This window comes from Bombus vancouverensis, chromosome 5 (genome assembly GCF_051014615.1).
Source record: "Bombus vancouverensis nearcticus chromosome 5, iyBomVanc1_principal, whole genome shotgun sequence".
Lineage (NCBI taxonomy): Eukaryota > Metazoa > Arthropoda > Insecta > Hymenoptera > Apidae > Bombus > Bombus vancouverensis.
The window spans coordinates 17,498,497-17,526,377 of NC_134915.1; the positions used below are offsets into that span (position 1 = coordinate 17,498,497).

The following is a 27,881-nucleotide window of genomic DNA, read 5'->3' on the forward strand; positions in this document are numbered from 1 at the left end:
CATGGTAAAAAGTTTAGGATTGTAAATATTTTAAGCTTGATGTCATGAAATAGAAGCAGATGAAAATGGAAGTAAAGCTAAACGAACCACATCGAATATCAGGTCTATCTTGTACTTAGTCAATGGTTTAAAGTATCGGAAAACCAGATGGCGTGAACGGTTAGGTGCATGGGTGGCGCAGGTGTCAGCACGAAAACAGCAATGGTGTGGGTGTGAATCAGTGTGTAAGTATACGAGTGGGAATCGTATGCGTCAGCAACAGGTTGTCAAGTTGTGAGAACACGTTTTCGCGTTTTCTATTTTCAACGTAAGTTAAATTCGGAAAAGCGGGAATTATGCAGAGGCGCGAAAATTTGTTGGTTAAAGTTTCGAGATAGACTCGTTAACGTCGAGTTCAGAGTGACGAGTCGAGTAGGATTTTATTAACGAGATGGTTGTGATTCAAAGGCATACACCGAATGTAATTGTTCTTGGAAGTAGCAAATAATCTCTTCATGCATGAACTACTTATTTAGTTGTAAACAAATTTCTTAGCACGATCAAACGCTAATGAGTTGTTTCTTCCTTTGTATGCTTTCTTTCGAGGATTCATGCAACCACGTCAACCACTGTCGATTTAGGCTTTATTTATGGAATAAGATGATCGTGCAAGCAATGATAGGACATTCACGGATCACATCTACTCACAAATGTACGTATTTCGTTCATAAGTCTCTTGCTACGCGTGCTTTCGCGCAAAACTTTCCATCATAGAAAAAGGTTAGAGACAATAACATTTACATTTTTCGAAATCTTTGTCCATAGTTTCACTTTTCATGGAACATGCGTATGTTTACGCTTCCCTTATCTGGATCTCGACAGACAAATACGTATAATTTGCATAACGTAAGAATCTATTTGAATTTTTGTTTATTCGTATTTCGTGCCATTTTCTTTCAACATGGATTGTTTGAAAGTGTCAGCGATACTTCCTCCAGGCAATGTATATGTTAATTTGATTTGTGTCCTACTTTGAAAAGCAGATTATAAACTTCTTAAAAAAATGTCACGATCCGAACTGTTGTAAACGAAATTACGTATCGTATCGACGTATAAAGTTTTTGAACGATCGTCTTTACAAATTTATCGACGATTATGGTTATTACGATTCGAAACATTGTAAATTATCGTACGATGGTCAAAGTCTAAACGTCTTCTTATTTTTTCAGACACCTGGCAGAACAATTTTTAAATAGCAGATTAATAAAAGTAGATATCCTTCGAAGCATACGTAACAAAACTTTAAAAACTATGGAGAGGTCACAGACAACCACGTATATAGGAGGTGACAACCACCTTTTAGAGTATTGGGAAGAATATCAAAAAATGATGGAGGAAACCAAGCTGTTGGACGATTACCTCGAAGAGGAATATCCACGTAACTACGATGGTACGTAGTTTTCTATTACTGTTCATCTTTATAATTGACGGTAACAATTGTCAATTAACAAAGAATCTAAATTGGCTTTCAAAGACGGCGAAGAGGAAGCTGAATGGTTACGTACAGCTGGTTTAGGACAGTTGACGGAGGCATGGAAGGCTGGAAGAGAAGTACCGCCGGACGAATTGGGCGCAGCATTACGTCCGTTATCGCGAGCACAAGCTGAAGCAGTGAGACGTCGCGTTAAGTCGCTCAATCATACGGTGAAACAGCGTTTTAATCAACGACAACGTGTTCGTAAACCGGATATTAGAGATGTCTTTAAAGATATAGAGGTGCGAATTATAAAATGTATATTATATAGAAATTTATAAATTGTAAAAGGGAACAGCGATAGATCGATCATTTTTTGTTAACGGGGTTCGTCGTTAGGCATCTAGTACTGGAACGAGATCGCGTAGTGCCACACCCGATTCTTTAGATTCCGCAACAGGTGTAACGCCAGAGAACGCTTCGCCTCCGTCACTGGCAACGGTTACCATCGACGATGCCCATCGTACAAGGTTAGACTCGTTTGTTACGGGCTTTTCCATGCTCGTGGCCACGTCGTACACACGACGTCTTAATCGTATTTTACTTTTTAAGTACTGTTACCGTGCCAAACTTTGTATCGGTTTTTCATCAATTACCAAACGATTGCAAATACAAAGAGACGGTACGTAGAACGCCGAGTGCGCCATCGTCGGCGGTAGACACGGCGATAACATCGGGATCGGTGTTTCCTTTCGGACATGTCTCTTCAAGTGGATGGGCCGGATATTCGTTACGAGGAGACGTTGCTAACGATTCAGGTATTTGACGTTGCAACGACACTTTTCCCGATTCTTTTTTACATAATCATAGAATCACAAGGGCACATTACGTTCATTTATAGAAGGAATTCAGCTGACAAGCTACCAGAGATTGGGAACGATACACGTGTCGAAACCAAGTATACAAAGACGAAGCGGAAGCGATCCTAGCGAAGTGGCAAATGCGACGGACTTAGGCGACGCTATCGAGAACACTCCAACGGATACTACGTTGAGGTGTGTTTCCAGGTTTTTAGGTCGCAAAATTTTAATCGAAGTATCGTATCGCCTCGACTGATAACGTGATTTGGATTACGTATGAAATTTTAGAAGAAATTCGGGGAATCACGCAACGGTAACCCGAAGTCATAGCAGTCTGTATGGATTAACAAGACCAGTGGACGAACGTTTGATTACTCATCCGTTGAATCGAACATCCTCTCACGGTCACTTGAGTTTCGAAGAAATGTGTAGAACGAACGAAGTAAACTCGGAAATCTGGAAGTCGGAAGCTCTTGCTTTGGCCGACGATGTACAGAATCGGCTGGGAGTAGAAACGCTTACGCAGCGAGATTTGACCAGGTTACAAGCGTTACTGTGGCTTGAACTTACCGCGGTATTCGATAAATATAATCTACCATTGAAAAAGCGGAAACCGAATAAGCGTCGGACGAAAGGTTCGCATCGATGCTAGTAAACTGCTTAACCAAAAAGTAAGACTCGATGTTATAATTACTGAACACCGTTATATTCGTAGCTGGAAACTTGTTCGGGGTTTCGTTGTCGACTCTTTTACTTCGAGACAGTCAATTATCGTCCGAGGAGAGTAATATTCCACTGGTATTTCAAAAGGTTCTTAACGAATTAACAAGACGAGGCATAAAAGAGGAAGGTATTCTTCGCGTTGGGGGACACAAGCAAAAAGTACATTTTCAACAAATCGAAATTATCAACGAAGATCGATATGCTAAGTACATACGTATGGAATAAATGACACTATCGTTGTTTCGTTCAGGTCGAATCGATGTGCAGACAGTTGGAAATGGATTTTTATTGCAAGCCGAAAGAAATGGACAAGTTGTTTAAATGCATGTCGTGCCACGATTTGTCGGCAGTTTTGAAAAAGTTGTTGCGTGACCTGCCACAACCGCTACTTACCGTAGAGCTTATCGACGCTTTCTACCAAAGTCACGGTAAGTTACGAACGTGTTAAGCTTAAGATGTTTTCCACTTTCGGTCTACTAGCGCTCTCGTTTCATTCGATGCGCTAGATTTCGAAGAACGTCGTGCGCGCACTTCGACGCGTCACTTTCTCTTTTTTGCCATATATTTTATTAAATAAAAGTTTTTCTTTTTACTCTGGTATGCGCAGGAGTGAAGGATCGCCAGGAGTTGTCGCACGCATTGAACTTGCTCGTACTATTGCTGCCAATAGAGAACCGGTGTACTCTGAAGGCGTTGGTTAAATTTTTCGAATCGATCGTGGAAAATCAAGCGTGGAATAAAATGTCGATCCACAACGTAGCGATGATAGTAGCACCGTCTTTGTTTCCACCGCGATACATTCATCCGCGTGATCGTACCGATTTGACCGCTCAGCTTAATATGGCTGCCATATGCTGTCAGGTAACGGAAGTTCTTCTCGTTAACGGGAACAAACTGTGGTATGTACCGAACGAACTTTTGAGTCAGTTACACAGACATTCCGAGGAAGAAAGATATCGAAAGTATAGAAAAAAGTTTTATTGATGTTTGTAAGATTCGAAGGAGGGGGAAAAAAAGAGGATAAGATAACAAAAGAGAGGGGCTTGTCCGTTTCGCTTTAATAAGTTAATCGATGGATGAATGATTTCTGAGAGGTCGTTGCCGGCAGTTTGGTTGATCGCGTTAGGACTCTTAGAGCCGAGCGACACAACCCTTAGCCCATAATGCCATCGCAATGGCACGGAATTACACATAGTTTGCTAGTCGGCGATTAACGTAATTTGAACGTATCCGTGAACGCGATGATAATTGGCAACCGATCGTTCGTTCGAGACGCGATTAGTTTTATCGATTTTCACGCTCTTCAAGGTGCAATAGGAAGAGATTCTATAGGATATCTTTGGATATGTTTGCGTGGATGAGAACAACGGTAACGTTCGTAAGGCGAAGATAAAGTTTCGTCTCCGATCGATCGATCGTACAGCATTTCCAGGTTGAACGTGCCTGTTGCCTGCTGTGTTGGAAAAGCCGCGTTATTCGCTCTGGTGCTACGTTAAATGGAAATGCGAGTTAAAACGCGAGTTGGGACGAAGCTACGAATAATCAACGAATTTACAGATTTATATGTCGCGCAACAGCGTGACTTAAAAAAAAAAAAAATATGCGTCGTACCGTGTGTGAGTATTGTAATTTATTACTAACGATAGCGTGCGTGCGCGTTCCTGTGTGCGTGTGAAGATTTTGCAATTTATAGCACAGCTATGTGGTAATATCTAGTTTATTTTCTAACCGCATCTTCTCCACATCTTTCCTTTTTACTTACAAACGCGTATCGATGATAATTTATCGTTACTCGTTTCGTAATATTGCTCGAAGCGAACGAACGAAACGCTCAACGAATCGTCGCAGATTTTCGCCGAACGTTGACGCGTACCGTTTCGCGAACTCTGCTGCCTTTCTTCCATCCTCTTTGATGCGCCATATTACTGTAAGCGATTGTACATATCACCGAACGTGAGATCGTTACATTTGCGCGAATAAAGTGCCAAAGAAAATAAATGCCGATCGCAATTCTTTCATCCAGTGTTGGCTCCTTGTTGCATCTCCGTGACGAATTTTCGCAGCAAGTAAGTGAAAACGTTTCACGTGGTAAACGCTTTTTACGCAGTGGCTTGCGAAGGACGGGGAAAAAGGGAAAAAGAAGGGGAAAGAAAAAGGGAAGGAAAGAACGGAGGGAAATAAGGAGATTACGTTGCGGCGCGGTGACTAGATTTTTATGACAGGGAGGAAGATACACGAACACAGGGTGGAACGAACGATCGAGTCAGCGCACAGACGCGATCACTCTTTCGAGGTCGACGTCACCGATAATAGGTGCGAAAAGATCGTCGGCTAGTTCCCGGGGGCAGGATCCCGTCAAGATGGGTAGCACGAGCATAAGTTTGGCCATCCTGGCCGACGATTCGGTTCTACCAGCAAGATGTCGAACCAGAGCGTCCACTGCGGTGTCCGTTGCTCGCGACGTCAAACGTATGCCGTTCGCCGTCTCGGCGATCTCTGAATTTCCAAGGGGTGGGGGAAAAAGAGAAAGAAGCTTTAGAAAAGGGGAGAAAACACCGTCGTGGCACGGAACGTTGGAAAAAATGGTGCTGGTAGTGGGCGAAGATCGTAGACGCGCGTATCGTGCGTAAAAATAATTGATTACCGGGTCGACAGAGGATCAAGGTTTCCAGAATCGAGAGCTCGACTCGATCGGGACGCAAATTAGAGATGGTGGCTCTTGCCGAGGATACAGCGTGATGGCGATGGTGTTGGGCGTTGTCGCCGTGTCTGTCAGCCGAGAGGGTCGTTTTCGGAAAATTAGTCAAGTCGACCGGCCAGATCGCAGCTCGCAGAACGAACGCCGCAGCCCATCCTCTTCGAAGAATCTTATTCTGCTCGTCGAAAGCGAGCATCGAAAAGTCTGGATGCTGGCGAGCGGCTCGCACGGTCGCGAAGAATATCCGTGCCGCGACTTCGTATCGTATCGTGTCTCCTGGAAGCAATTGCGCCTCGTTAGCATCGCGCGTCCCCCTCGTACGATACTATCGCCTCGCCGGTTTTTCTCTTTCGTTTTGTTTCTACCGTTTCTACCATGCGACCGTTCTACTCTGCGATTTCGTTTACCAGCGACAAGAATCGTAGGCACTCGTGGAGAATAGAGGATCCGTCTCATCGACGAGAAAGAGAGTCCGTTATCATCGACGTTAACGTCGGTCGCGTGATATCGCATCGTTGGGTTTGCAGCGACGGCCGCCTCCTTTGCGATTAGAATCGGTGCTACGATTCCTGGGTCCAAAGAAGATGAAAGAGATACCAACGGCGGTGGCGGTGGCGGTGGCGGTGGCGGTGGCGGCGGCGGTGGCGGCGGTGGCTGCGGTGGCGACGACGACGCACGAGAGAAACGACGCGCGACGGATGCGATCTTGTTTCGTACGCGCGGTCCTCTCTCTTCCTGAACGGCTGGACAAAAGACAAAAACGACGAGCTATCGTCTGGCGTTCTCTTTGTCCGAGGATCGACTGTTTATAGAATATTATCGGAGAGCGCGATACAGTCGCGGTAAAAATAATGGTCGCGTCGCGTCCACGCGTCGAGAAGAGGCTCGCGACACGCGCTTTGTTTGCATCTCGTTTCGCCGGCCCCGTACGTCGTACGTCGTACGTCGTAGCGGCCGGCGTACTTGCGTTCGCGATCGAAGTCGATTCGATTATGCTTACCTGCCGTGTTCATGCCAACGGTAAAGCACTTGTTCAGGCGGCAATACGGACACCAATTGCGTCTCGCTTTGTCGACGAAGCACGCTCCGGTTCCGGCTGAAAAAATAAGGGGCGGAATCGCGAGACGATCTGGTCTCCGTGATCAGCTGGAAAAGCTACGGTACGGTAGGAAAAGAGGAGAAATCTCGCGAACCTATGCAGGTGAACAGAGCGCCGCGACGCACCGACCGCTTGAAGAAACACGAACAACCGTCGCAACAGTAAACCCCGTAATGTTTCCCGTAAGATCGGTCGCCACAAACCTTGCAAGCAACCGGCGTCGGCAGCGTTCTTCCTGCGATCCGCGACAAGCAATCGAATTAGTGGACGTTCTCGATCGGGCGAATCGTACGTCGAGCACTTACCCATCTTTCTCCGGCGGAGAATCGCAGACAGCGCGGAATATTTGGAAGCGAGGAGAGAAGCAAAGACGCGAGAACAGGACAAGAGAGACGAGAGAGCTCGGCGGGGTTCGTCCAGCAGGACGTCGAGGGTTGGACTGATCGGTGGACACACGGTGCAACGAGACCACGAGAGATCGTGAGAGAGTATGAGGGGCGCGCGAACGTCAGCCGGGTCGTCAGACCGCGAAAAGACAATATTTACCGAGCATCGTGGAGAAATCCACGTTGGCGACAGGTTCGAGAGCGGGAGGTAGCGCAACGCTTCGAAGGACGACGCGTCTCTCCTTCGACAAACGACAAGACGAGGTCGAAAGCTATTCTCTTTATTGCGCGTCGGAAAACTAATCATACAGGAACTGTACAAAAAAGCTGACATTTCTTCGAAGCGGATAGGTCGTTCGCGCGCCTTGGATTCGCCGCGTTCCATGCGCGATCTATCGGTCGATCAAATCGTCGACACGCCTCTAAAACTAGTCTACCGTAGAAATCTACGTCGATTACGAATCGACTCGCGATTTTTATTTACAATCGAGTACCTTTCGTTGGCGAATACATGTATACCGTTCGACGAACGTAAGCGTCAAACGTGTCAGAACGACCGTGTCACGACGCCGAAATCGATGAAAGTCGGTCGATAGCACCTAGTGTGTGGTCGCCACGACGTTTCCTTTTTCTCTTTTCGAGGGACGAAGACGACGAGAGAACTAAATATACGGCGGCGAATCGTCGACGAACGATCGACGAAAGCATAAACCTCGCTTATCCATTCGGTCGGTTCGCTTATCGGTCGCGTACGGTATATTGCGCGTAACGTACGCGGCAACGCGACAACGACGAACGACGACGGACGAGCGAGAAACGAAAAACGAAATACGACGAAACGAGCAACGCACGACGACGACGAACGAACGCGCTCGTCGTCCGTTTCGCGTCGGCGATTGGCGCGCATCGCGGACATCGTCCCGTCGATTCTTCGACGTTGAGATCAAATTACGTGGAGGCTAACAACTTGGCAGCCGCGGTAACGTGATGTTGATGATGATAGGGAGCTTCCTGGCTCCCGTAGTACGTTTGCTGTTGATGCTCGCTGGTCGCCACCCCCAGTTGATGAGGATGCTGGTAATACGAGGAATACGGTTGACCGACGATGCCGTCGCAACTTCGCGGTTCGGTTTTTACGGTAGCTACGCTTCCGGTCGTCAATAGAGACGTATGCCCGAGATAGACCGGTCTGTCCGACGAACTGGACGCGCCACCGGCGGTCGATTTGGACACCTCGATTTGATGTTGCTGCTGTTGTTGCTGTTGCTGCTGCTGCTGCTGCTGCTGCTGCTGCTGCTGTTGTTGCTGCTGTTGACTACCCTTCAATTCTGTGAATGGCAGAAAGATCGCCGTGTGGAAAACGAAGGAATGGCGAAAAGGATCGGCGAGGACTGTGGATTCCGTGCTTACCCGTGGACGGAGAAGAAGCGGCCGAGACGGCGTTTGTTTCGTGATCCACCGTGGACGATCTGGCGTTCGACTCGGGCGTTTTCTTCGGTTTTCGTTTTCGCGTCTGAATACCGTCTTTGCGCATCGCGAGAGGTCTGTTGACGCCGTGCAGCTTAAAGTAGAGACCGCAAGCGTTGCAAACAGGTTCGCCTTCGTTGTTGCGCCTCCAGAGAGTGGTAGTGCGGGTACCGCAATTCGTGCAGCACAAACCCAAACGCCTGGTGGCTGTCTGAAATCAGCGAGCGACATCCGCACGGGTTCGTGGTTCGTAGTAGTAGACGGCCCGCGACTAAAACGCGATCCACGCAACGACACGGTTGCTTTCCATCATCGACTTACCAGCCGTTTGGACGGCTTTATCAGCGGTCTGTTCATTCCGTTCATCTTGTGATAGAGTCCGCACGCGTTGCACAGATAATGCCCGGTGCCGTCCCTCCTCCAAAGCGGCGTCGATATAGCTCCGCAATTAACGCACTCGCGACCCTCGCCGAATTGAAAATCCATCGCGGTGTCTGAAACAATCGAGGAACGCCGGTTTTTCGCGGAACGATGGGTGGTGAACGCGCGCGACTTTCTCCCCCGCCCCCCTCGCGCCAGCAGGTCGTCGACGTTGCCGAAATCGTGCCGAGAAATCGCTTCACCACTTTTATACGTACTTTTATCGGATATGGAAGAGGCGCGGCGCGGAGCGGCGCGACGCCGCGCCGCCGTCGAGTAGCCGAAAAAACGATATACGTATGTAAGTATGTAAGTACTGGCGCGGAAGAGGAACACGCCACGCACCGTGTGCACCGGCGGTGGAACACTCGACCGCGAGAATTCGTTTGAAAGAAGCCGCTATCGCTCGTTCGACGCAGATGGCCCACCACCGGCATCACCACCGACGTCGTCGCTGCCGTCGCAGTCGTTGCCGTGGTCGTCGTCGATGCGTGGCGGTGGTGAGCGTTCATCGACCAGCAGAGAGAAGCTTTTTTCCTCTTATCGAGCACGCATCCGTCGCGTCGCACTCCGCCGCTTTTCCTTCGCTCGATCTACATGGTCTGGTTAACGTCCAGCGTCTCCTAGCCTTTTTGGCGATCCGGCGGTTCGGATCGGCGGCAGGCAACGACGAGGGAGCCGAGAATCGCGAACGTTCCACGAAATGGAACGGACGACGGAGAAATCGATCGGCTGAAATGATACGAACCGTAAGGAGAGGCCCGTTGAAATCCAGCTCCATCGTAGGCTCGCCAGGAGGACATCATGGCGACGTTTTGGGCGTAAAAGGGGGCGGCCGCGGCGAGGCTCGAGTGAGGGTGTCCGGTGTGCGGATGGGCCGCGTGCGGATGCGGATGAGGGTGCGCGTGGCCGGAATGCGGACCCATGGCGGCGGCGGCAGCCGCAGCCGCGGCCGCGGATCCGCTCGCGTGGCCGGCGAGCGCGTGGTGCGCGGCGTACGTCTCCACGCCATGCTGCCACGAGGCCGCGGTCTTCTCCCTTTCGTGTCCAAGGAAATGTCGTGGTGCGTTAGCCAGGGTTGGTAGGAATCGGACGATGGCGATCGGTCGCCGGCGGACACTTACCAAGCGGGCGAGCCAGAACCGGGGAACGAGTGATATTGAGCGGCCGCCGCAGCGGCTGCCGCGGCTGTCGCAGCCGACGGGATCGTCGGCCTCGAAGATGGTACGTAGACGGGCGCCTGTAGCTGCTGGCCGTGTTGCTGTTGCTGCTGTTGCTGTTGTTGAGACTGCTGTTGGTAGTCGGAACTCGCGCCGTAACCGCTGCTTCCGCCCCCGTGGAACATCCTCCCCGAGAGCTAACACCACGGCATCTGTTCGACAGAAGAAAGCCTGGCGATTACTCGGTGGAACGATTCGAGGCGCGCACGATCTGGCACCCCGAGCGGAGCGACGAGCACGAAAAACGGAGGGGGTTCGCCATAGTGGCGGCCACGGAGAGAGATCGCGCCGCTCGATCGACCGAGGTTCGTTCGTTCGTTGGTTCGTTCGTCCGTTCGTCCGTCCGTCCGTTCGTCCGTTCGTTCGTTCGTTCGTTCGTTCGTTCGCTCGTCCGTTCGTTCGTTCGTTCGTTCGGGTGGGACGACCGGCAGGCCGCAGGGCGCGGCAGGGGTCCGTGGGGCTAAGGGCAGAGGGGTAGAAGAGCCCGGGGGACGTCTCGGGGGCGGGAAGGACAGAGGGTGCGAGAAGGAGGCGCGCGCGCGCGAGGAAGGCAGCCGCGAACCTAGGAGCCCTCGCCGACGAACGGCACCGTGTGCGTGACCGTGTGCAGAGAGCAACAGAAACGCCGCGAAACACAGACGAAGGGGGATGGAGATGCAGAGCGAGACGGAGAGCGGCGCGCAGCCGCGTCTCCACCTTCGAGGCGCGACTCCGCTCCGACCGTAGAATCGGAGATACGGGATAGCGGCCATCGCGGCCACGAATAAGATCCGTGTAGGCGGGACCAAAGCTCCGCCGCTTTCGCGCGTACGCGATTCCGCGAACGCGTTCCCGTCTCCGCGAACAGACTCGCCACCTCACGCTCCAAACTGTTTCTCCGTTTTTTCCATTCTTTCGTTTTCCTGTTTTTACGCGCTTCTCTCCCTCCCGACTCTGTCCGATCCCGAGGGACGACTCGAACTGGCGAGCGCGATACGATCGGATCGCGTCGACTCGAGCACCGATCCGAATCGCTTACGAGCGATTCAACGAGAGGATTCGCGGTAGGCGGTCGAGTCGAACGAAAATCCGTCGGCCAGACACCACGAGAATCACACAGCGTACCGCGATCGCCAGTCCGATTCGCAACAAGCTTTTTACTCCGTCGAGTTTCTCTTCGTCTCGTCTGCTTCTCGTTTCGCGATTTTCTAGCCGTGGCAGAAAACGCGCGCCTCGAAGAAACCGAGGAGAAACCGAGTCGCCGGTTCGTACCGACGTACGCGGATCGCGGAGATTTACGAGCGTCGCTTATCGGTCGCGAAATGCGCCGGTTTATCGACGGCACGACCACATCGCGCGATAAGCATCGCGCTTTGGTCGCTTCGACGAGGCGAGTTACGCGCGCGGCTACGTCGCCGTATCGGCGCGATCGTGGCGATCCCGTTTTCCGAGAGAATTTCAGCGCGCGAGAAACACGAGCGTCCGGTACGGTTCCCGTGGATTTTCCGGGCGCGGGCCGTTCCGATGCGACGGCGAGGCTTCGCGGCGAAGGGCTTTAACGAGAACCGGTTAGAAGTCTAATCGTGTTTTCGACGGTGGAGCGGCGGTGAAGCGGCGCCGGAACGAGCAGGCATCTGGCGCCAGGCCGAACTTTGCGTTTTCAAGGCGAAAGGGACCGCGGCGAGATCTCGGGGAGGAACGACCACGAGCTACCGAGACTATCGCGCGGTCGCGCGTCCATACGATAGACACGGATCCGCGCGTCCTCGAGCGAGTCGTTAAAAGGAGCGTGAAAGACTGGAGCGACGGTTCGGATGACCGGCCCCGAACCTCGACTCGCCGATACCATGCGACACGCTAATGGGAATAACGTTCTTCGTCCACCTTTTCGGTTTTTTCCTTTCCTTTTCCTCTTTTTTTTTTTTTGCAGCCGGGCCGCGCGACTCGTCGTCTCGTCTCGGCTCGACTCAGCTCCACTCGGCTCGAGCTCGATTCCCCCCGTCCAAGCCCTTGCTCCCCTCGCTTCGTCTCCGTTTCTCTAGCGACAGCCGCCGAACGAGAGACGAGCGGACGACGACGAACGAAACGAAAGTACACGTATCGATTCTCTACGAGCCCGATTAATCGCTTCGAACGCCTACCGGTTCTCTCTTTCTCGACCTGACTCGAACGAGAGCCGTCGTTCCGCCTCTCACGAAATCAACGCGCACCGAAAAACGTCGAAACGTTTTCTCGCTCTCGGAGACGAAAGCCGGCAGCCGAACGGAGCCGAGCCGATTCGATACGATACGCGAAAAGGCGACTCTCACGGGACGAGAGTCGAACGAGTTGGGATCGAGAAGCAAAGTCAAAGTCCGATCCGTCGCTGAGTGTCGCCGGATGGGCCGATCGTTCGGTGCCAAGGCGCCACGGCGCCGACCGCGTAGAAGGGTTTCCTTGTAACCACGTCGTAGCAACGCGACTCACACTCTCGCACGCTTCTGTCTCGCCGCGCCGTTCGTCGCGCTCCTTCCATCCATTCGTCGTCGGCTACTTTGTCCTTCCGATTCCGATTCCGAAGCGGCGACGCTTCTCGCTCGATCAGGCTCGCGTTACCTTCCATTCGCGTACGATTTCCGCGATTTCTCTCTCTCTCTCTGTCTCTCTCTGTCTCTCTCTCTGTCTCTCTCTCCCTCTCTCTGTCGATCTACCTAGATACGAACGATAGCTGGATATCGAACGGCGAGCGCATCTAAACGCCGGGAAGCGTGTTAAAATTCTTTTCTCCTGTGTCTGGCGATCTCCTATCTCGAAGAACTAAAAGCGAAACGATGGAAGAATGGGACGGGGAACGGAAGAAACGGCGCTCCGGTGTGAACGCCCCTTTTCGTAACCCGATACCGAAGATGCAAACGAGAGATAAGATTCCTCGGAAATTGCGCACCGGTCCAGTTTCGGCACGCGCCTCTCACAGCCTGCCCGCCCTCCCTGCCGCGTGGTTTCATTGACAGGCACGCGAGCTTCGCAGCGTTCCGGAATTTCTACGAGATTCGCTACTACGTTTCCGTCCGTTACTCGTCGTCCGTCGCTCGCTTCGTCCACGTTCTTCCCTTTCTTTCTCGTTTTCGTTGCCAAGTCGCCGACGTTCGCAACTCTTACCGTTGCTCGGATCTACAGCTTGCAGCCGAACTCGAGTACTCGGATAGCCAGTGGATCGAGATCCGAGTATCCGAGTGTATAGCCGAGTATTCGGAGCACGTTCGCGCGATTTAGATTCCCGGTATAGTGGCTTTTCCTTCGGGAATCCGCTCACTGGTCGACGAGATTCCACCGTATCGATGGATTCGATCGAACATTCGTCTCTGCGGTGTACGGCGTTCAGACGCACGCGCGAGCAAAGATTCGTACGTGCTTGAGCAATCGTGAGAAAAAGAGGGGAATCCGGATACTCGAGTAATGGCACTCGTATCCGATTCTTGAACGAGAGTTCGGGTATTAACGAGTACCGCGAGTACTCGGATACCCGGCTGAGAGCTCCAATTCACGTAGCTACCTACACGGCCGGGTGAATCGCATACGGTCTCGCCGCGTCGGCCGTTGGCATAAATCCTTGACGAATTTCATTTACTCGCGCTTGTGCCTCGACGAGCGTGACGCCAAACCGGGCCGCGTGAACAGCGCGAACGGAAAAAGATAGGTCGAAAGAGGAGCGAGTTCGAAGGAGGAAGAAAGAGGGAAAGAGCGTGCATGTGGCTGTGCCTGTTTGCGTGCGTGAGTGGGAACGGCTGGTGAGACAAACGGGGCTATGGGGGAATCGAGGAAAGAGCGGAGAAAGGAGGACGGTTTCGTTACCTGACCTGCGAGAATTTCTGCTACTCGTCGCATCGTCGTCGTCGTCGTCGTCGTCGTCGTCGTCGTCGCCGTCTTACGGAAAAATTCGCTACGCGTAAGAAACCGCGGGGAAATCGACGTAAAACTCGATAAGCGGCAACCAATGCTGTGCCTACGACCGCGGATAACTCTTCGTTTCTATATCCGGCCAGCGAGTACCGTTGCGAGCTCGAACCAATCCGCCGATAAACAAACGCGTTAAAAGAAACGCGAGCAACGCCGGTCGGTCGACCGACCGAACCAACCGAAAGATATAGGTGCATCAGGGACACGGACGTACGCGCCGACCATCCAGCCGACTCGCCGAAGCTGGGTCGTTGCGACGACCTATTTTTCCACCACCGTTTCACCGTTCGCGATAAAAACTCGAGCGGAGAAGACGACTTCCGAACGCTAGGTTCGCGCGGCCATATTCCTGATAAGCGAGCCGAGGGGGGCCGCAGAAAATTCCTCGAATAGTTTCCGAGTGTTTCCGAACTCGACCGGTTCGAGCACCGGCCGTCGCTTCCACCGCGAACATCGACTCCTCCCGATCGTTCGTCGAGTACCGAGTTCGTCCACCGTTTCTTACGAACAAACGCGTCGATCGCGATCGAGGAGGAAAGAATCGAGGCGATGGACGAAAAACGATTCGCCACGCCGATCCGATTCGTCCGACTTTCGACGTCCCCGTGGACACGTGAATGATCCGCTCGCTAAACTGTAGATCGATCATAGCGTATTTACGCGACGTTTTCTTCGAGCAGGCGTATCGCGAGAAGAATTTTCGTCGCACGAGCCGAAAACATCGTCCTTTTATAGCCCATTTCCGATCAATCGCCATCGAAGAACGACGAACGACGGTATGTTGGTTCGTGCAACACGGTTCTTACCTACAACGTGTACCTTTAAGAAAATTCCGATCTCGACTTCGCAGCATTAGAAAATAGAAGAAAGCTCCGAGCCGTGGCTATTTGTACGCGAATCGTTTAACGATCTCGTAGACTGCCGCCATATCGCGGAGAGTTTCAAAGCGATTGTTCCAGCGAGAAATTTTCTATGTTCAACCGCGTAACGCCGATTACCAGCTCGCTGGCCACGCCGGCATAAATCGTATCGCCATTAATATTAATAATGTGCTCTCCGCGATCGATATATCCTTTGAATCTTTTTCTACTATCGGAAAGTCGTTATATCGTATCTCGTTGTAGCTTTAATTGCGAGCGCAACGTTTACTTTTATACGTAAATACATATATTAACTATATACAGGGTGGTTGGCAACTGGTGATACAAGCGGAAAGGGGGTGATTCTACGCGAAAAAAACAAGTCGAAAATATAGAATAAAAATGTTTCGTTCGAGGCTTTGTTTTCGAGAAAATCGACTTTAAATTTTCGCTCGGTACGCGCGCACTTTATCGCGTCTCGTTGCAACGGATCTCACTGTAGATCGTTGTCTCGATTGACGTTATTTTTAAAATTTTTTAAATTTTCAAGTTTTTAAATTTTTAAATTTTTAAATCTTTAAATTTTTAAATCTTTATTCTATACTTTCGACTTCTTTTTCTATCTATATCTACAGCAATGTGTTACTTTACTTTAGAACCACGTTACATTCGAGCAGCATCGTTTCCTTCGAGGAAGATTCACAGTGGCGAATATCACGATGTTTCATCGTTGTTTATAGAAGGAGCATCGTCGATGGTCACCGGGTTAACTCGGTGTACAGAGACTCGCGAGAGACCCTCGACTCGTTAAATCGTGTTATTCTAATTCGTAAAGCTAGCGTCATTCCCTGGACGCAGCTGCCGGCCACCTCTGAAATCGTCACCTTGTTGTCGCGAAACTCGACCGATCGTCTTTCTAAATCGTCGAAGGTTCGCATCGGCCGTTCCACGAGGATCCCGCCTCTTCTCTCTCATCCTCTTTATCAACGACGCGTGAACATTTTGCCGACATAGTGGATTTTTATTATCCGCCGATGATTTAAAAGTTTATCAACAGGCTGGAATCCTTAATCGTTGCCTGATATATTCGAAGCAATCTGTTTCGACTTCATGAATGGAGTGTTGAAAACACGTTGCCGTTTAATATCTCGAAATGTCATGTTACGCGTTTCACGCGGAAAAAAGCGGCACTTGATTTCATCTACTCCGTATAAATGATACACCACTGGATAAACGAGAAACAACAACCGACTTAGGCATTGCGCTCTCCTTTTCTCGTTATCTTCCACCGGCTATGTTACATATTTATTATTTTACATCGATGATCTAACCGGTGAATCTGCCCATGCTAGTAACGCGTTACTACACGCTGGCCACCTTACGCTGTATCTAAAAGTCGATTCGGTCGGGCATTCGCTTAACTCGCAATCCGATCGAACCGTATTAGCAAACACTGGCGTTCTCTAAATGATGTAAAACTAAATATACCGCGCAGCCGTATAACGCGGATTGCTCGTAAACGTTACACGCGCGATTTCCACCTATCGCTATCGACAACGTTCCTTTTTCCATTATATCGGAGAAGCTTGTGATCTAGGAGTTACACGTAAATTCGCCACTCCGTTTGCATCGGCGTATTGGTCGCACGATTAACAAGGCATACGAATGTCCGAGCTTCGTGAAACTCGTTTCACGCTCTATCTTTCACAGGCCGAAAGCTTTACAAACGCTATATATATATGAATAGTTAGGCCTACGTTAGAGTACGCATGCATAATCTGGACCGCCCACCGAGATAAATATACGTGAAACAAATCGAGTCGGTACAACGCAAGTTTCTTAGACTTTTCGTCGTTTAAAATGGAAATTCTCGTGTTAAAAAACGACCATAGTTACCGGCTTGTTGAAAACTCTCGTCACCTACGTTCTCCGCAGCAACGAAGACGCGTCGATTCCGTTTATTTTCTTTTCAACGAAAAAATTAAGCGTCCGTATATACCACGTCTGATACGACTCGACGGCCCTTTCGCATCTTTTCGCTCCTCTTCATTTTTTCCCGTGAAAATTGCCACCAAAGTAATCGACTTTCCTCTCCACCGATCCTCTCCACAGAACGTGACTTTTTCCTCCGGATCCGTCAAACCATCGAAACACCCGTTCTATGTACGCGTCGTTCACTTTAACTCGTACTCGCCGCTACGCTCAATTCACTGTTTTCGTATATTTTTTCTAATAACGCGATAACGTCGTCACGATACGAGAGACAAGGCCGTAAACATCGCTGGAACCCGTCATCGGACACGCCACGGATTTTAAAAACGTTCTCGCTTTTCAAATATTCCGCTGCTTTCTGTCTACACGACGTCTCGATTATACGCGCGAAGCGCGTAATCCGACGCGATCGAATCGCGTCAAATTGCTGGCGAGCGAGCGATACGAATTTCCAAGATACCGTCGCTTTCGAAATTAACGAACCGATATACCGAAAGCTCGCCGTAACTACGAAGATATTTCTGAAACCTTCGAACACGTTCACTTCGCACAGCGTAGAAGCATAGCGCACCCGACCTTAAAATCCTCGTTCGGTTTGTCGTCTGTGCAGAAATTCTCGCGCATTTCGAATCACGCTCCTACGATATCCACTGGAGGAGGGCGACTCCTTCGTAGCGCTCCGGATCGCTCTAGTTCGAGTAACTTGGACTTTGCTCAACCGCCAATGACGCTAGCGAAATCGCCGATTTTTTCCCTAAGGATCCGTAATCTCCTTCGAATCTTTCTTGTCGACTCGCACGAAACTGAAAAAATCACAACATAGAGTCGCTTCTGCCCTTCCATTCATTCGCTAGTCTCGTACGCGGCTACGAAGGGCGCAATGCCCGTTAGATAAATAAATAGATAAACCAGCGTCATTTGGCTGCTACGAAGGAAATCGTTGCTGCTTCGATGGTGTGCTTCTAAATATTTTCATTTCGACGGACGAAATCGAGTTTGCTCTCTGGCTAGCAGTTTTCTCGCACGGCTAATTCGGCCGCCTAGCCAACGATCGTCAGCGACGCGTCGGTGAAGCGAGCGATCTACTAGGCGTTATCTTCTACGTTTGTCGTTCGGCTGTGTTTTTCCGTCTGTATCGCGGCGAATTTGTATTTTTCGCTGCCCTTTTCCCCTCTGTGTTTCCCGTTTTCCTGAGTATCCGGCAACTATCTGTCGTTGTAAATGCGTTTGTTCCAGCGGGCTCGTACACGAAAACGGACAAAAATAAACCGGTCTTCGCATCGACCGATATAGATCGATCCGTTCGAATCGAAGAAAATTACGGCGCATTCCGCGTAACTCGTCAACGACGGTGCACGCGATGGCCAAAGCAAAGAGACCGTGTTTCGCGCGTCGCAACGAGCAAGGGACCGAAAGACGGTACAGCGAGTCGAAAAATGACGCTTTTCTTCGCATCGCTCTTAGTTCGGTTCGACCGTCGACGCGAAAAGCGCAACGAGCGATTCCATCGACAAAGGGAGTCTCGTCGTTGCCGTCGGTTCGTCCCTTCGTGAAGATAATTTCGACTAATTTTTCGAATCGGCGTGATTCGCTGGCCGTGGAAGCCGGACGAATCGGCGCGAGCGCGAGCGAGAACGTTTCTTGCAGTAACGGAAGGACGCGTTTAAGCGGATGCGCGTATCGCTTCTCGAAAAAAGCGAGCAATTTAAAGCGACCGTGGCAACCGGTATAACCGTCGCCTCTGAGTTTCCACGCGTTCCGAGTAAACGAGATCGCGATCGCGCTCGCATACGAAATATCGAGGCGAGCCCGTAAATATCAGAAGGGACGACCGTACACCCGCGTTTCCACGCGTCTACACGACCGTGCGCGAGCAAATCCAAAGAACGAAGCTCTTCCGTTCGCTAGCCGTGGAACGCGACTCGACTCCACTCCACTCTACTACTCCACTCGACTCGATTAGAATCCGAATCGAGTTTCGGTTCTCCTCTCTCTCTCTCTCTCTCTCTCTCTCTCTCTCCGATTCTCTCAGTCGCGCGAACGCTACGCACGCCAGGATTCTCGCTTCTCGTGCAGACTCGTTGCAATTATCTTCTTCTTTCTGCTCGAAAAACACCGTTGCGTTCGCGATCACGGCCACGTTTCGACGATATTCCGTGCGTTCTCGCGTCCCTCGTGCGGTTTTCCACGTAGGAGAACCGCGCGAGCAAGAGGAAGAGGGACAGAGAGAACAAAGAGCGAGAAGGAAAGGAAAAAAGGAGAAAGGGACAAATGAGAAACGAGCGCGCGATCCGCGACACCCGGTTTGCCTACTTACGCCTACTTCGAAGTTTAGGCGGACGGCGAGTCGCGAAACCGCGTCTCCTCTGCCGAGGCCGAGGATCGCGAGCGTCGCAACGAGCCGCGACGGAAAGCAGCGGAAAAAAGGGAAAGCTACGTTCGACTCTGGCCACCGGGACTACCCGGGGTACCGTTGATAAGAGACAAGAGCGGCGGTTCTTCCCGGCGATTTAAATATTTATGAATTATAGAGTGGCTCGCCTTGTAGTTGGCGAATTTTTGTCAACGACTTTGAACCGGGAAGCGAGTAACTTCTCCCCTTCCTCTGCCGTGTCTATTCATTGGCCGACTCTAAAGGAGATTTATGCGCGCAGCCTCGAGCGTCGTCGAGAGAAAAGCACGCTCGCAGGCATTCGCGCGTTTCCAACGACCGGTCGAAACGAGACGCCTAATAACGAGAGACGCGCAACGTCGCCGCGCGATCCATTTCCACTCGAGTTTTTACGTTTGGGTCCGGACAGCTCGTAAACGCGCCGCCGCACGGCCCTCGTCCCCCGCGCGGACACCCGGATTCCCGGTTCGACTTCCGGTTTAAGCGTAGAACACGACTTTCCAATAAGGTCGTGGCCGATCTCTTCGGTCCCCGGATCCTCGGTATGTTTCCACCGTTTCGGGTGGCCGAGTTCAGGTACGAGAACGTTTTCGACCGAAACGCAACCTGCGGTTCCCTATCTTCGTTACGATATCTTTGCCTCTGCCCGTTGTCGTCTCTTCTTCGTCAGCCCGGTGGCTGGCGGCTGACCGTCGACGAACCCGGCTGACAGATGGGGAAAAGTCGAGCGGTTCCGTCATATCGTCGCGGTAGGTAGCATCGGTATCGATTTTGCCAAAGTGACGACGCAGGGGGTGTGGATCGAACGTACGACCGCCATTTTACTCGGACCCACCATCGCGGTTTCTCCTCTCTCTCTCTCTCTCTCTCTCTCTCTGTCGTTGGCCCTCGTTTCATCCCCAAATCTATTTTACGGGGAAACGACGGAGCGACCGGCCGACCGTGGCAGTCCATTACGTTCGGTCGTCCTGTCGTTAGTTGGCCCATCAAACGAGAAAGCCCATCGATAGCAGGGGGTCGCCGGTTTATAGCCTCGCAACGCCATCGTCCCTACCTTTCGCTGTTTCCAGCGTCGCCGCTTTCCGCTTCGGAGAACTAGGCTCGTCTCTGTTCGCGATATTCTCCCTCGGCCGCGATATCGACGATCACGCCGCGACTCGCCGTCGAGCAGCGTCTCGTCGAAATATCGAAATGCTCGCCGCCGCCTAGTCGCCGGAGGCGGCGAGCGGACGACTCGACGATTCGGGCTAATTATAATATAAAACTTGCCGCGCCTTGTCGCCTTTCGTGTTCCTCCGCGATTCCTTTTCCTGTCCGTTTCCCTCGGGAACAAGGTTGCGCCGTTCGTCGCGGGCTCAGCCGTTCCCAACCGAAAGTCGCGTCCGGTCACGGTGCCGCTTGGAACGCGCGTCCTCCGCCAGCGGCGTCCGATCGCGTTCGATCTCGCCACGGATCGACGTCCGTTGGCACCGGCCGGCGGACGATCTCGAAGCGGCGAGACCGCGTCGCGTGCCGCGAAATCGCGACGATCGCGTCGAGGGGCGATCACGGCTTCGGTTGAGAAGCACGGTCGGTGTATCGGCAGGCCGTTGTCTCTATACTCCTCGAGGGCGCTCGATCAACGCACCAACACTTTCACGGCCGAGCCCCGATCCGATGCACGCACGCACACGAGCTCGCGGTCGACCAGCCGCCCGACCAGCCAGCCATCCGACCAGCCATCCAGCCAGTCGGCCCAACAGCCGCATAATACACGCGCCATAATACGCGCGCGTCGCATTAGACCTCGGTTAAACGCGCTTGAAAACTCTGCGATCTGGCCGTTTCCATCCGACCGCTACGACCGCGGCACGGAGCGAGCCGCGGCGCGGAACGACGGAACGCGACGGCGTTCGAGGCACGCGACGCGCGTACGTTGCGTCAAGGGCAAACGCGATCGCGGCGATTTTCCGCGATTCGGTGATTTCGATCGACGGCTCGAAACGAGCGTGGAGCGGAGATAGGCGTTCGACGACGGACCAACGAGGGACAAGAGGAAAAACGCACGGGGGGGGGGGGCGGAAAGTGGAAGGAGGACGGAGAGAGAAAGAGGAGAGGAACGCGGCGGTTTAGCTTTCGAAAAGATCGCGCGTATCGGGTGCTGGACGCGACGGAGAGGAATCGATCGCGCGCTAATTAACCGAGTCGATTATTCGGCTGGCATGCACCGTCTCGGACCGGTTCTACCGTTCTCGAGCGTATCCGGGAAGTTCCGTGTAAACGTTGCGATGGAATCGCACGAAGACGCTTTGCTCCCGTTGCCGATCCCGTTCTCGCTCTCGGTTCGTCGTACGGCCGCGCCGTTCCGTGATCGGTCGTCGTTTTACGTCCACCGGCGTAAATTCGCCAACGGATGAAAGGCGCGCGGACGCGTTCCCATGCGTGACGACACCGGACCACGCTTCGCCGGCCAACCAGCCAGCACCTTTCGACTTTTTCGTGCACGCGATCTGGCGCGCGTGGTCGACTCTCGCGACTCGTCGAACGTCGCGTGAAATCGACGCGATGCAAGCCCGGAGAGAGGAGCGAAGGGCGAGAGAGGTTTCGTGCGAATCGGTCGGCCGAGACCGGTAGCAGAAACGGACGCTGCGGGACGCGCGTACGCCCGATCCAATTATCCGGTCGGTCTGCGAGAGCAGATCGCGGTCGCGGTTATCATAAATCAAGATTAACGGTCGGGAGGATCTTCGCCGCCCAACCGGTCGCCAGTCTCGATTTTTCGAGACTCCGAATATCCGCGTGCCGTTCGGTCGCGTCGCCGAGCGTCTCGCACGGTACGCTCGCGTGGCTTTGTAGCGCGGCGCGTCACCGGCGAGAGACACGGGAGAAAGGGCGAGCAGACGAGGAGAGGAAAGAAGCGGAGCTGAAAGAGAGCTATCGCGCGATCAACGTCGATGCGTTAACGGGTTAAACGTATTCGCGATTACGCGATAATTCACGATTTTTGCCGCAGCATCGGGTAAACTGGTTTCGCTCTCGCGGGAAAAGACCGACTTCCTGCTCGCGTCGATCCGACGCGCCACGCCAACGGATTCGCCGGTATCGATGATTTTCGAGCGGCGATCGAGCAAACGCGTTCGCGTCCGCGACTGCTCTAGCGCGCGCGCGCGCACGCATCGCCGACCAATCTCGAGCATAAACCGGTCACCGACCGGACTCGAACGAGTTACGATAAATCGCGAGTAACGGCCGCCGACCGGAGAGATTCGCTGCCGGGTTCGCGTTAATTTTCTGTTTGTTTTCCAATTAACGTCGAGAACGGTGGTCCGTCGGTTGTGGCACGGGGATCGCGCGTGGCCCGCGTTGCCCGCCGCCTGTACGCTCGTACGCCCGCGCTCTGCGTCCACTCGTCGTCGGTCGGTAATTTCGGAGTAGACCGGCGGAAGCGGAAGAGAACGCGGCCACTCTCGCGTCGTCGATAAACGTCGAGAGAGAAGACGTCCGTGAGCGAGAACGGACGTCGCGACGTTCGCACGGTATTTACCGTTTCCGCGAGCAGTCCAAGGCGCGATCGCGTTCGAAGCGATATCTTTCGACGATCTTTCGAGCGGTCGAAACCGGTCGAGCACCGGATTCCGCCGGATCGTGTAGGTATCGATCGAGGGTATAACCGCGATCCGGCCGAATACATCGTCGGTACGGCGCGAGTAAGAAGACGCGCAGAAACGACGCGACGATACCTTTTTACCTTTATCGTCCCAATTAACGATAAGGATTCGTCGCGTTTATTCCAACCGGACCGGAATTGCCTCTACCAGACCGAGACGTTACGATTATCGTCCGGACCAGCTACGGCTACGATTTTATCGCGCTCTCTCCTACGATCTCGCTCGATCGAGTTAATCCGGCGGGTTGGTAGCGCGCGAGAACTCGCGATCGCCTCGCGTCTCCTTCCATCTGGGTTCTTTCTCCCCCTGTTTTCGATTGATCGCCGAGGAACACGGATCTGCGCGCGGTCGCGTTCACCGCGTGCTCGTCGCGTGTCAATTTTTAGCGAATCGCGCGACTCGTCGGTTCGTTGCACGGACCACGCTTGATTTTACCGTTAATCGAGTTACGTAAATCGAAGCGATGTATCGAAGCTAAGCACGCGAACCACGCGCCACGCCGTTCTTCGCCGTTCGCCGCGTAACCGCGAAAGTCGTTTCTCGTCCTTGACGACGTTTCGATTTCACGGCGGAAAGACGGACCAGTCGTCCGACCGACGACCGACTCGCCGACGAGGCGAGGGTGCCGGCCGTATCTCTGGCAGCACGCCGACCGATACGCGTTTTATCGCGTCGTAATTCCTTACGGCCGGTTTTAACTATCGCGAGTGTCCCGCGGAGGGAGCACCGGTGGGTGCTGCGCCGCTCTTCCGGTTCCCACCGATCCCCTCGTGCCTTCTCGCTATCTGTGCCTCGTTCTCTAGCCACGGTCCGTGGCTGCCACAGCTTCGATTTCGTTTCGATCTCGTTTTCCGTGCTGCGTATCGAGACCGCGCCAACCGGATCGCCAGAAAACGAGCAGAGAAGCGGGACGGTTTAATCACGCGCAATCGCTAGAAGAAACGCCGCGTGTCTCTCGCGGTCGGACGGACCGAGAGAAGAGCGCAATTAGCGGCCGGCTATAATTTAAGCCGGTTCGATTAATGCATCTGCCGCGGAGCGACGACGAGCTCGGACCGCGCGCCACCCTTCCGAGATAGGCGAGGGACGGCGGAGCGATCGTTGTCTAACCGTGGCGAGCATTTCGTCCGAGCTCTCACCGTGGTAATTAACGTTGGCGATACGTCGTCGTCGTCGTCGTCGCCTTTCTCCGTTTCCTCGTCGGCGTTGTCGTTCTCGCGGTCCACGAGTTCGTTAAACCTGAAGCCTCTTCCTTCTCTCTTCTCGAATTTTTCGTTTACACGGCGATTTCCGTGATCGTCGCGCGTCCCGCCGCCAAGCCACGGACACGAGCATCGACGTCGATCGACCACGCGATTTTGCATTCGAACTCGATCGCCGCACCGCTAATTACGGATGGTAATTAACGTCGCGATACGCGCGATTCGCCGTTGCTTCGTTAAATCGCGCGTTCCTTCTCCTTCTTCGTGGCCGGCTCGTTGTTTCAGCGCGAGATTCCTCGCCGCGATCCGAACACGCCGATTCGTCCTGGTCTCCGCCTATGCGTTCGATCGTCGAGAATTCCGCCTCGCGACGGCGTTCCTTTTGCTCGTCGCGAGCTAGTTGACTCAAAGTCGCGACAGCCTCGTTGTACAGTTATATCCCGGATCCAGGATCGAAAGGTTGGCGCGTGTGTGCGTGCGTGCGCGCGCGCCAAACCTCTCGGAAGAAAGAAGAGGAGACGAAGGAAAAGGAAAAGAATAAGAGGAATAAGAAGAAGAAGAAGAAGAAGAAGAAGAAGAAGAAGAAGAAGCGGAGAAGGACGAGTACGCGAACGGAGAAAGACAGGAAAAAGGTGGCAAAGGATCGTTTATCCGGGAGTCGCGGCGCTCCGGCGTTATAAGCCGCGGCTGTGCGTGCGACCGCGCGAAGAAGGTGTTTGCATTGGCCTAGTGCCGAGCCGTTCGCGGCTTAAATTAATTACCTCGTCCTCCGACGTAACGGGTCTTTGGCCGATGCGCGCAACCTCGCTCGCCTCCTTCGATCGCTCGATACCATTTTACCGGATTTTACCCCGTGCCGGTCGTCCTCTTCTCTACCGACCCCGACTTTTGCCCGAGTCTCGACGAATTTCAGCGACGCCGCGCCATCGCCACCCACGATCGCGACGGAGAAAATCGCGACCGACGTAGGATGGGCGAAAACGCGGTTGATAAATCGGGCGACTTTGCCTATTCGTGATTCTCGAACGAGTCGCGAGATCGTTCGAGATCTTATCGATCCGACGGCAGACAGCGTGGCAACGTCGTTATTACGAGAACCCATGGCGATCGTTATCGATTCGTAAAAACGTTAACGATCGTTTTACGATGCTCGATAAACACGACACTCGATAAACGCGTATCGTACCGAAAGCGAACGCCAATAAAAATATCTATTCGATACGCGGAATAGCTGTTACGGTAAATTAAGCGTGCTTCGCGCGTTTCCCGATACCGCGAAACCAGCGATACGGTTTACTCGCGTCCTTCGTCTACTCGCAGCCCCGAGTTTTCGTCCTTCCGCGTCTCCGCGCGATCGCTGGTTTTAGCTTCCGCTCGCGCGTCGGATCGTCTTCTCCTCCTTTCTCTTTCCTCTCGTCCGCGTTCGATGCGTTCGACGCGCGAACTCGCGGATCACCGGAAAACGATCGGCGGATCGATCGTCGTCTCGGTCGCGTTACGAACCGAGCGAACGGCCGCAGGTACTCGACGCGACGCTCTCTTAATAGCCAGCCTCGAAAGGGTGGCTGCGGAAAAAAAAAAAGACGGAACGACGTGGTAACCGTAGAAAGGTCTGCTTTCTTCGTGAACGAGACGAGGCGCCGGGCGACAACCAATTAGGCCTAAGAACCGGACGAGTGTTCTCGTAGGGAGACGCAGGCCGCCGGCCGCCGGCGCCGTTACATCCCTGGAAAAACCACTCGAACCTCGAGTTCGGTCCCTTTGCGTCACGATCTTCTCTCGCGTCCTTCTTTCTCGTCGAGCCGATCTCGAATTCCAGACCGTTCGAATCGTCGCTATCGCCTCTGCGCCCAAGTACCGCGCGATTCTTTCTTGTCCGCAACGCGCGGCGTTTCGCGCGTAAATTTTCCACGAACACGCGGCGGCGTTTCGGCTCGGCTAGAAACTGGTCGGTTCGACGCGGTGCTCGTATCTCACCGCCGTTTCTACGGGAAATGGCCGTTCAGATAACGCACGGCCGGGGAAAGAATGGCGGTGCCGGCATGCTCCGATGTAACGCGATAAACGCGCGGCAACGTTTAGACGCAACGAGCGAGTTTATCGCACGTCGTTTAACGGACCCGTTCGACGCCGTTCCCGAGCGTCGAAGATCCGCCAGATTTTCGGCCAATTCGCCGCGGTGTGGCGGATGAACCGCGCGCGGACCTTCCACTGGAACCCAATCGAACGGTATTCGCCGAGCGATCGGACCGAATCGAACGGAATAGGAAAAGCGATACGGTCGTGGTATCGCGCGCACCGCGCGAGCGTCGCACGATCTACCTCCATCGTCGTTATCGTTAATTAACGTCGATAACCAAAAAAGCCTACGGATAACCACCCGTATCCTTCGCATTACGACGAACGCTTCCTCCTCCTAGCCACGCATCGATTATCGCTCGTCCGCGAACGAAAACGAACGCTCTCGTCTCTCCGGAGACGCGATTCTCGCGTGCCATCGTACGCGGAGTAACGCGCTACGCAGCTACTTACTCGTAATCAGCCGTCCAAACTAGACATCCTAGAGCGCCGGGGCAAGGTCGAATCGGACGTCGATGAAACGTTTCCACGTGTCCACCGTTTCCGCTTCCGTTTCCGCTTCTTCTTATCGTCGTCGTTGGCCGCCTGTCAACCGACGATCGTCCGCTGGATTCCACTACCGGCAAACTCCGTCGTCGACGGAGCGAAACTCGAATCGCGTTGGCAATTGCACCGAGGAGAACGATGCGTTCCACGCGACCAGGATCATCGAGTCGACGAACGACGGCACCGCGATAGCCAGCGACTCGCACGATCTATGCCACGAACAAAACGGTGACCGACGGCGTCGGCGGCGACTAGCGTCGACGAGAACCGTCGCGTGCGAGAACCTGGTCGACGTTCGCGGTCATTTCGAGAAATCGCGCGAAACGCGCTCTCTCTCTCTCTCTCTCGCTGTCTCTGTCTCTCTGTCCCTGTGGCTCGAGGTAAGGAAACCCGCACACCGATTCGTTTCACTGGCGCGCACCGATCGTCGCGACGACGGAATCGACGATCGTGTAACGCGCGCGACGACGTCGCGGTGGGAAAGGCGAAACGGCAGGAGGGAGAGGACGAGGAAGAAGCGCGAAGCGTGTGGGAATCGCGCACATTCGTCGACAACTGCGAGGCAGCGCGAGCCAACGAGCGAAACGAGCGTGGAAAGGACGCGGAGCGAGAACAGTTCCACGGAACGCGGTGCGAGCGATGACTGCGCGCCGCTTCGACGCTCGCTTGGACAGTCACCTTTGGCGCGGCGATCGTTGGCGTAACGGGGAGGGGGTGGTTTGGTCGGAGTCGCGAAGGCGAAGGCGAACGCGAAGGCGAAAGCAGTCGCGGCGTGGTCTAACGCGGAGGCGGGGGCGAAGGCGGAGGCGCGATCCGAGACGAAGGGCGAACGCGACCGCGGACCACGGATCACCGGCGAGGAATCGTCTGGTCGTCGCCACGGCGGCTCGTCCGGCTTGTCCGCTTCTCGGCCGAGAGTCAC

At 53.3% G+C, this 27,881-nt stretch overlaps 3 protein-coding genes across 6 annotated transcripts; 1 reads left to right on the plus strand and 2 right to left on the minus strand.

The window, feature by feature from the left end:
- Positions 1-93: 93 nt before the first annotated feature.
- conu (Rho GTPase-activating protein conundrum) lies at positions 94-5,034 on the plus strand. Of its 2 annotated transcripts, XM_076618443.1 has the most exons (11): positions 94-691; positions 805-885; positions 1,209-1,429; positions 1,514-1,755; positions 1,853-1,983; positions 2,066-2,271; positions 2,355-2,508; positions 2,602-2,948; positions 3,029-3,195; positions 3,287-3,464; positions 3,644-5,034. In XM_076618443.1, the coding sequence occupies exons 3-11, from the start codon at positions 1,291-1,293 to the stop codon at positions 4,018-4,020; spliced, it is 1,941 nt and encodes a 646-aa protein (XP_076474558.1). In that variant the 5' UTR covers positions 94-691; positions 805-885; positions 1,209-1,290; the 3' UTR covers positions 4,021-5,034. The 2 variants fall into 2 exon arrangements, with proteins under 2 accessions (XP_076474558.1, XP_076474557.1); XM_076618442.1 differs by lacking the exon at positions 805-885 and having other exon boundaries at positions 95-691.
- Hr83 (nuclear hormone receptor 83) lies at positions 4,000-7,604 on the minus strand. Of its 3 annotated transcripts, XM_033337650.2 has the most exons (6): positions 7,139-7,604; positions 6,928-7,068; positions 6,735-6,830; positions 6,142-6,477; positions 5,681-6,010; positions 4,000-5,532 (listed from the first exon to the last, which is right to left on the minus strand). In XM_033337650.2, exons 1-6 carry the CDS (start codon positions 7,602-7,604, stop codon positions 5,300-5,302), a joined length of 1,602 nt encoding a protein of 533 aa, XP_033193541.2. In that variant the 3' UTR covers positions 4,000-5,299. The 3 variants fall into 3 exon arrangements, with proteins under 3 accessions (XP_033193541.2, XP_076474565.1, XP_076474566.1); XM_076618450.1 differs by having other exon boundaries at positions 5,310-6,010; XM_076618451.1 differs by lacking the exon at positions 6,928-7,068 and having other exon boundaries at positions 5,310-6,010.
- LOC117158458 (uncharacterized) lies at positions 7,485-27,881 on the minus strand. The gene is made up of 6 exons (XM_033337349.2): positions 26,867-27,881; positions 10,231-10,478; positions 9,855-10,144; positions 9,008-9,180; positions 8,630-8,897; positions 7,485-8,547 (listed from the first exon to the last, which is right to left on the minus strand). The coding sequence occupies exons 2-6, from the start codon at positions 10,449-10,451 to the stop codon at positions 8,168-8,170; spliced, it is 1,332 nt and encodes a 443-aa protein (XP_033193240.2). The 5' UTR covers positions 10,452-10,478; positions 26,867-27,881; the 3' UTR covers positions 7,485-8,167.

Bases quoted from the DNA above. Each gene is read 5' to 3' on its own strand.
- conu (XM_076618443.1), top strand. From the start codon at position 1,291: ATGGAGAGGTCACAGACAACCACGTATATAGGAGGTGACAACCACCTT. The intron at 1,756-1,852 runs GTGCGAATTATA...GTTCGTCGTTAG, and splicing joins ATGTCTTTAAAGATATAGAG to GCATCTAGTACTGGAACGAG. The intron at 2,272-2,354 runs GTATTTGACGTT...GTTCATTTATAG, and splicing joins AGACGTTGCTAACGATTCAG to AAGGAATTCAGCTGACAAGC.
- Hr83 (XM_076618450.1), bottom strand. From the start codon at position 7,604: ATGGAACGCGGCGAATCCAAGGCGCGCGAACGACCTATCCGCTTCGAA. The intron at 7,069-7,138 runs GTAAGTGCTCGA...CGCGGATCGCAG, and splicing joins TCTCCGCCGGAGAAAGATGG to GAAGAACGCTGCCGACGCCG. The intron at 6,831-6,927 runs GTTCGCGAGATT...TTATTTTTTCAG, and splicing joins CGCTCTGTTCACCTGCATAG to CCGGAACCGGAGCGTGCTTC.
- LOC117158458 (XM_033337349.2), bottom strand. From the start codon at position 10,451: ATGTTCCACGGGGGCGGAAGCAGCGGTTACGGCGCGAGTTCCGACTAC. The intron at 10,145-10,230 runs GTAAGTGTCCGC...TGGACACGAAAG, and splicing joins GGTTCTGGCTCGCCCGCTTG to GGAGAAGACCGCGGCCTCGT. The intron at 8,898-9,007 runs GTAAGTCGATGA...CGCTGATTTCAG, and splicing joins TAAAGCCGTCCAAACGGCTG to ACAGCCACCAGGCGTTTGGG.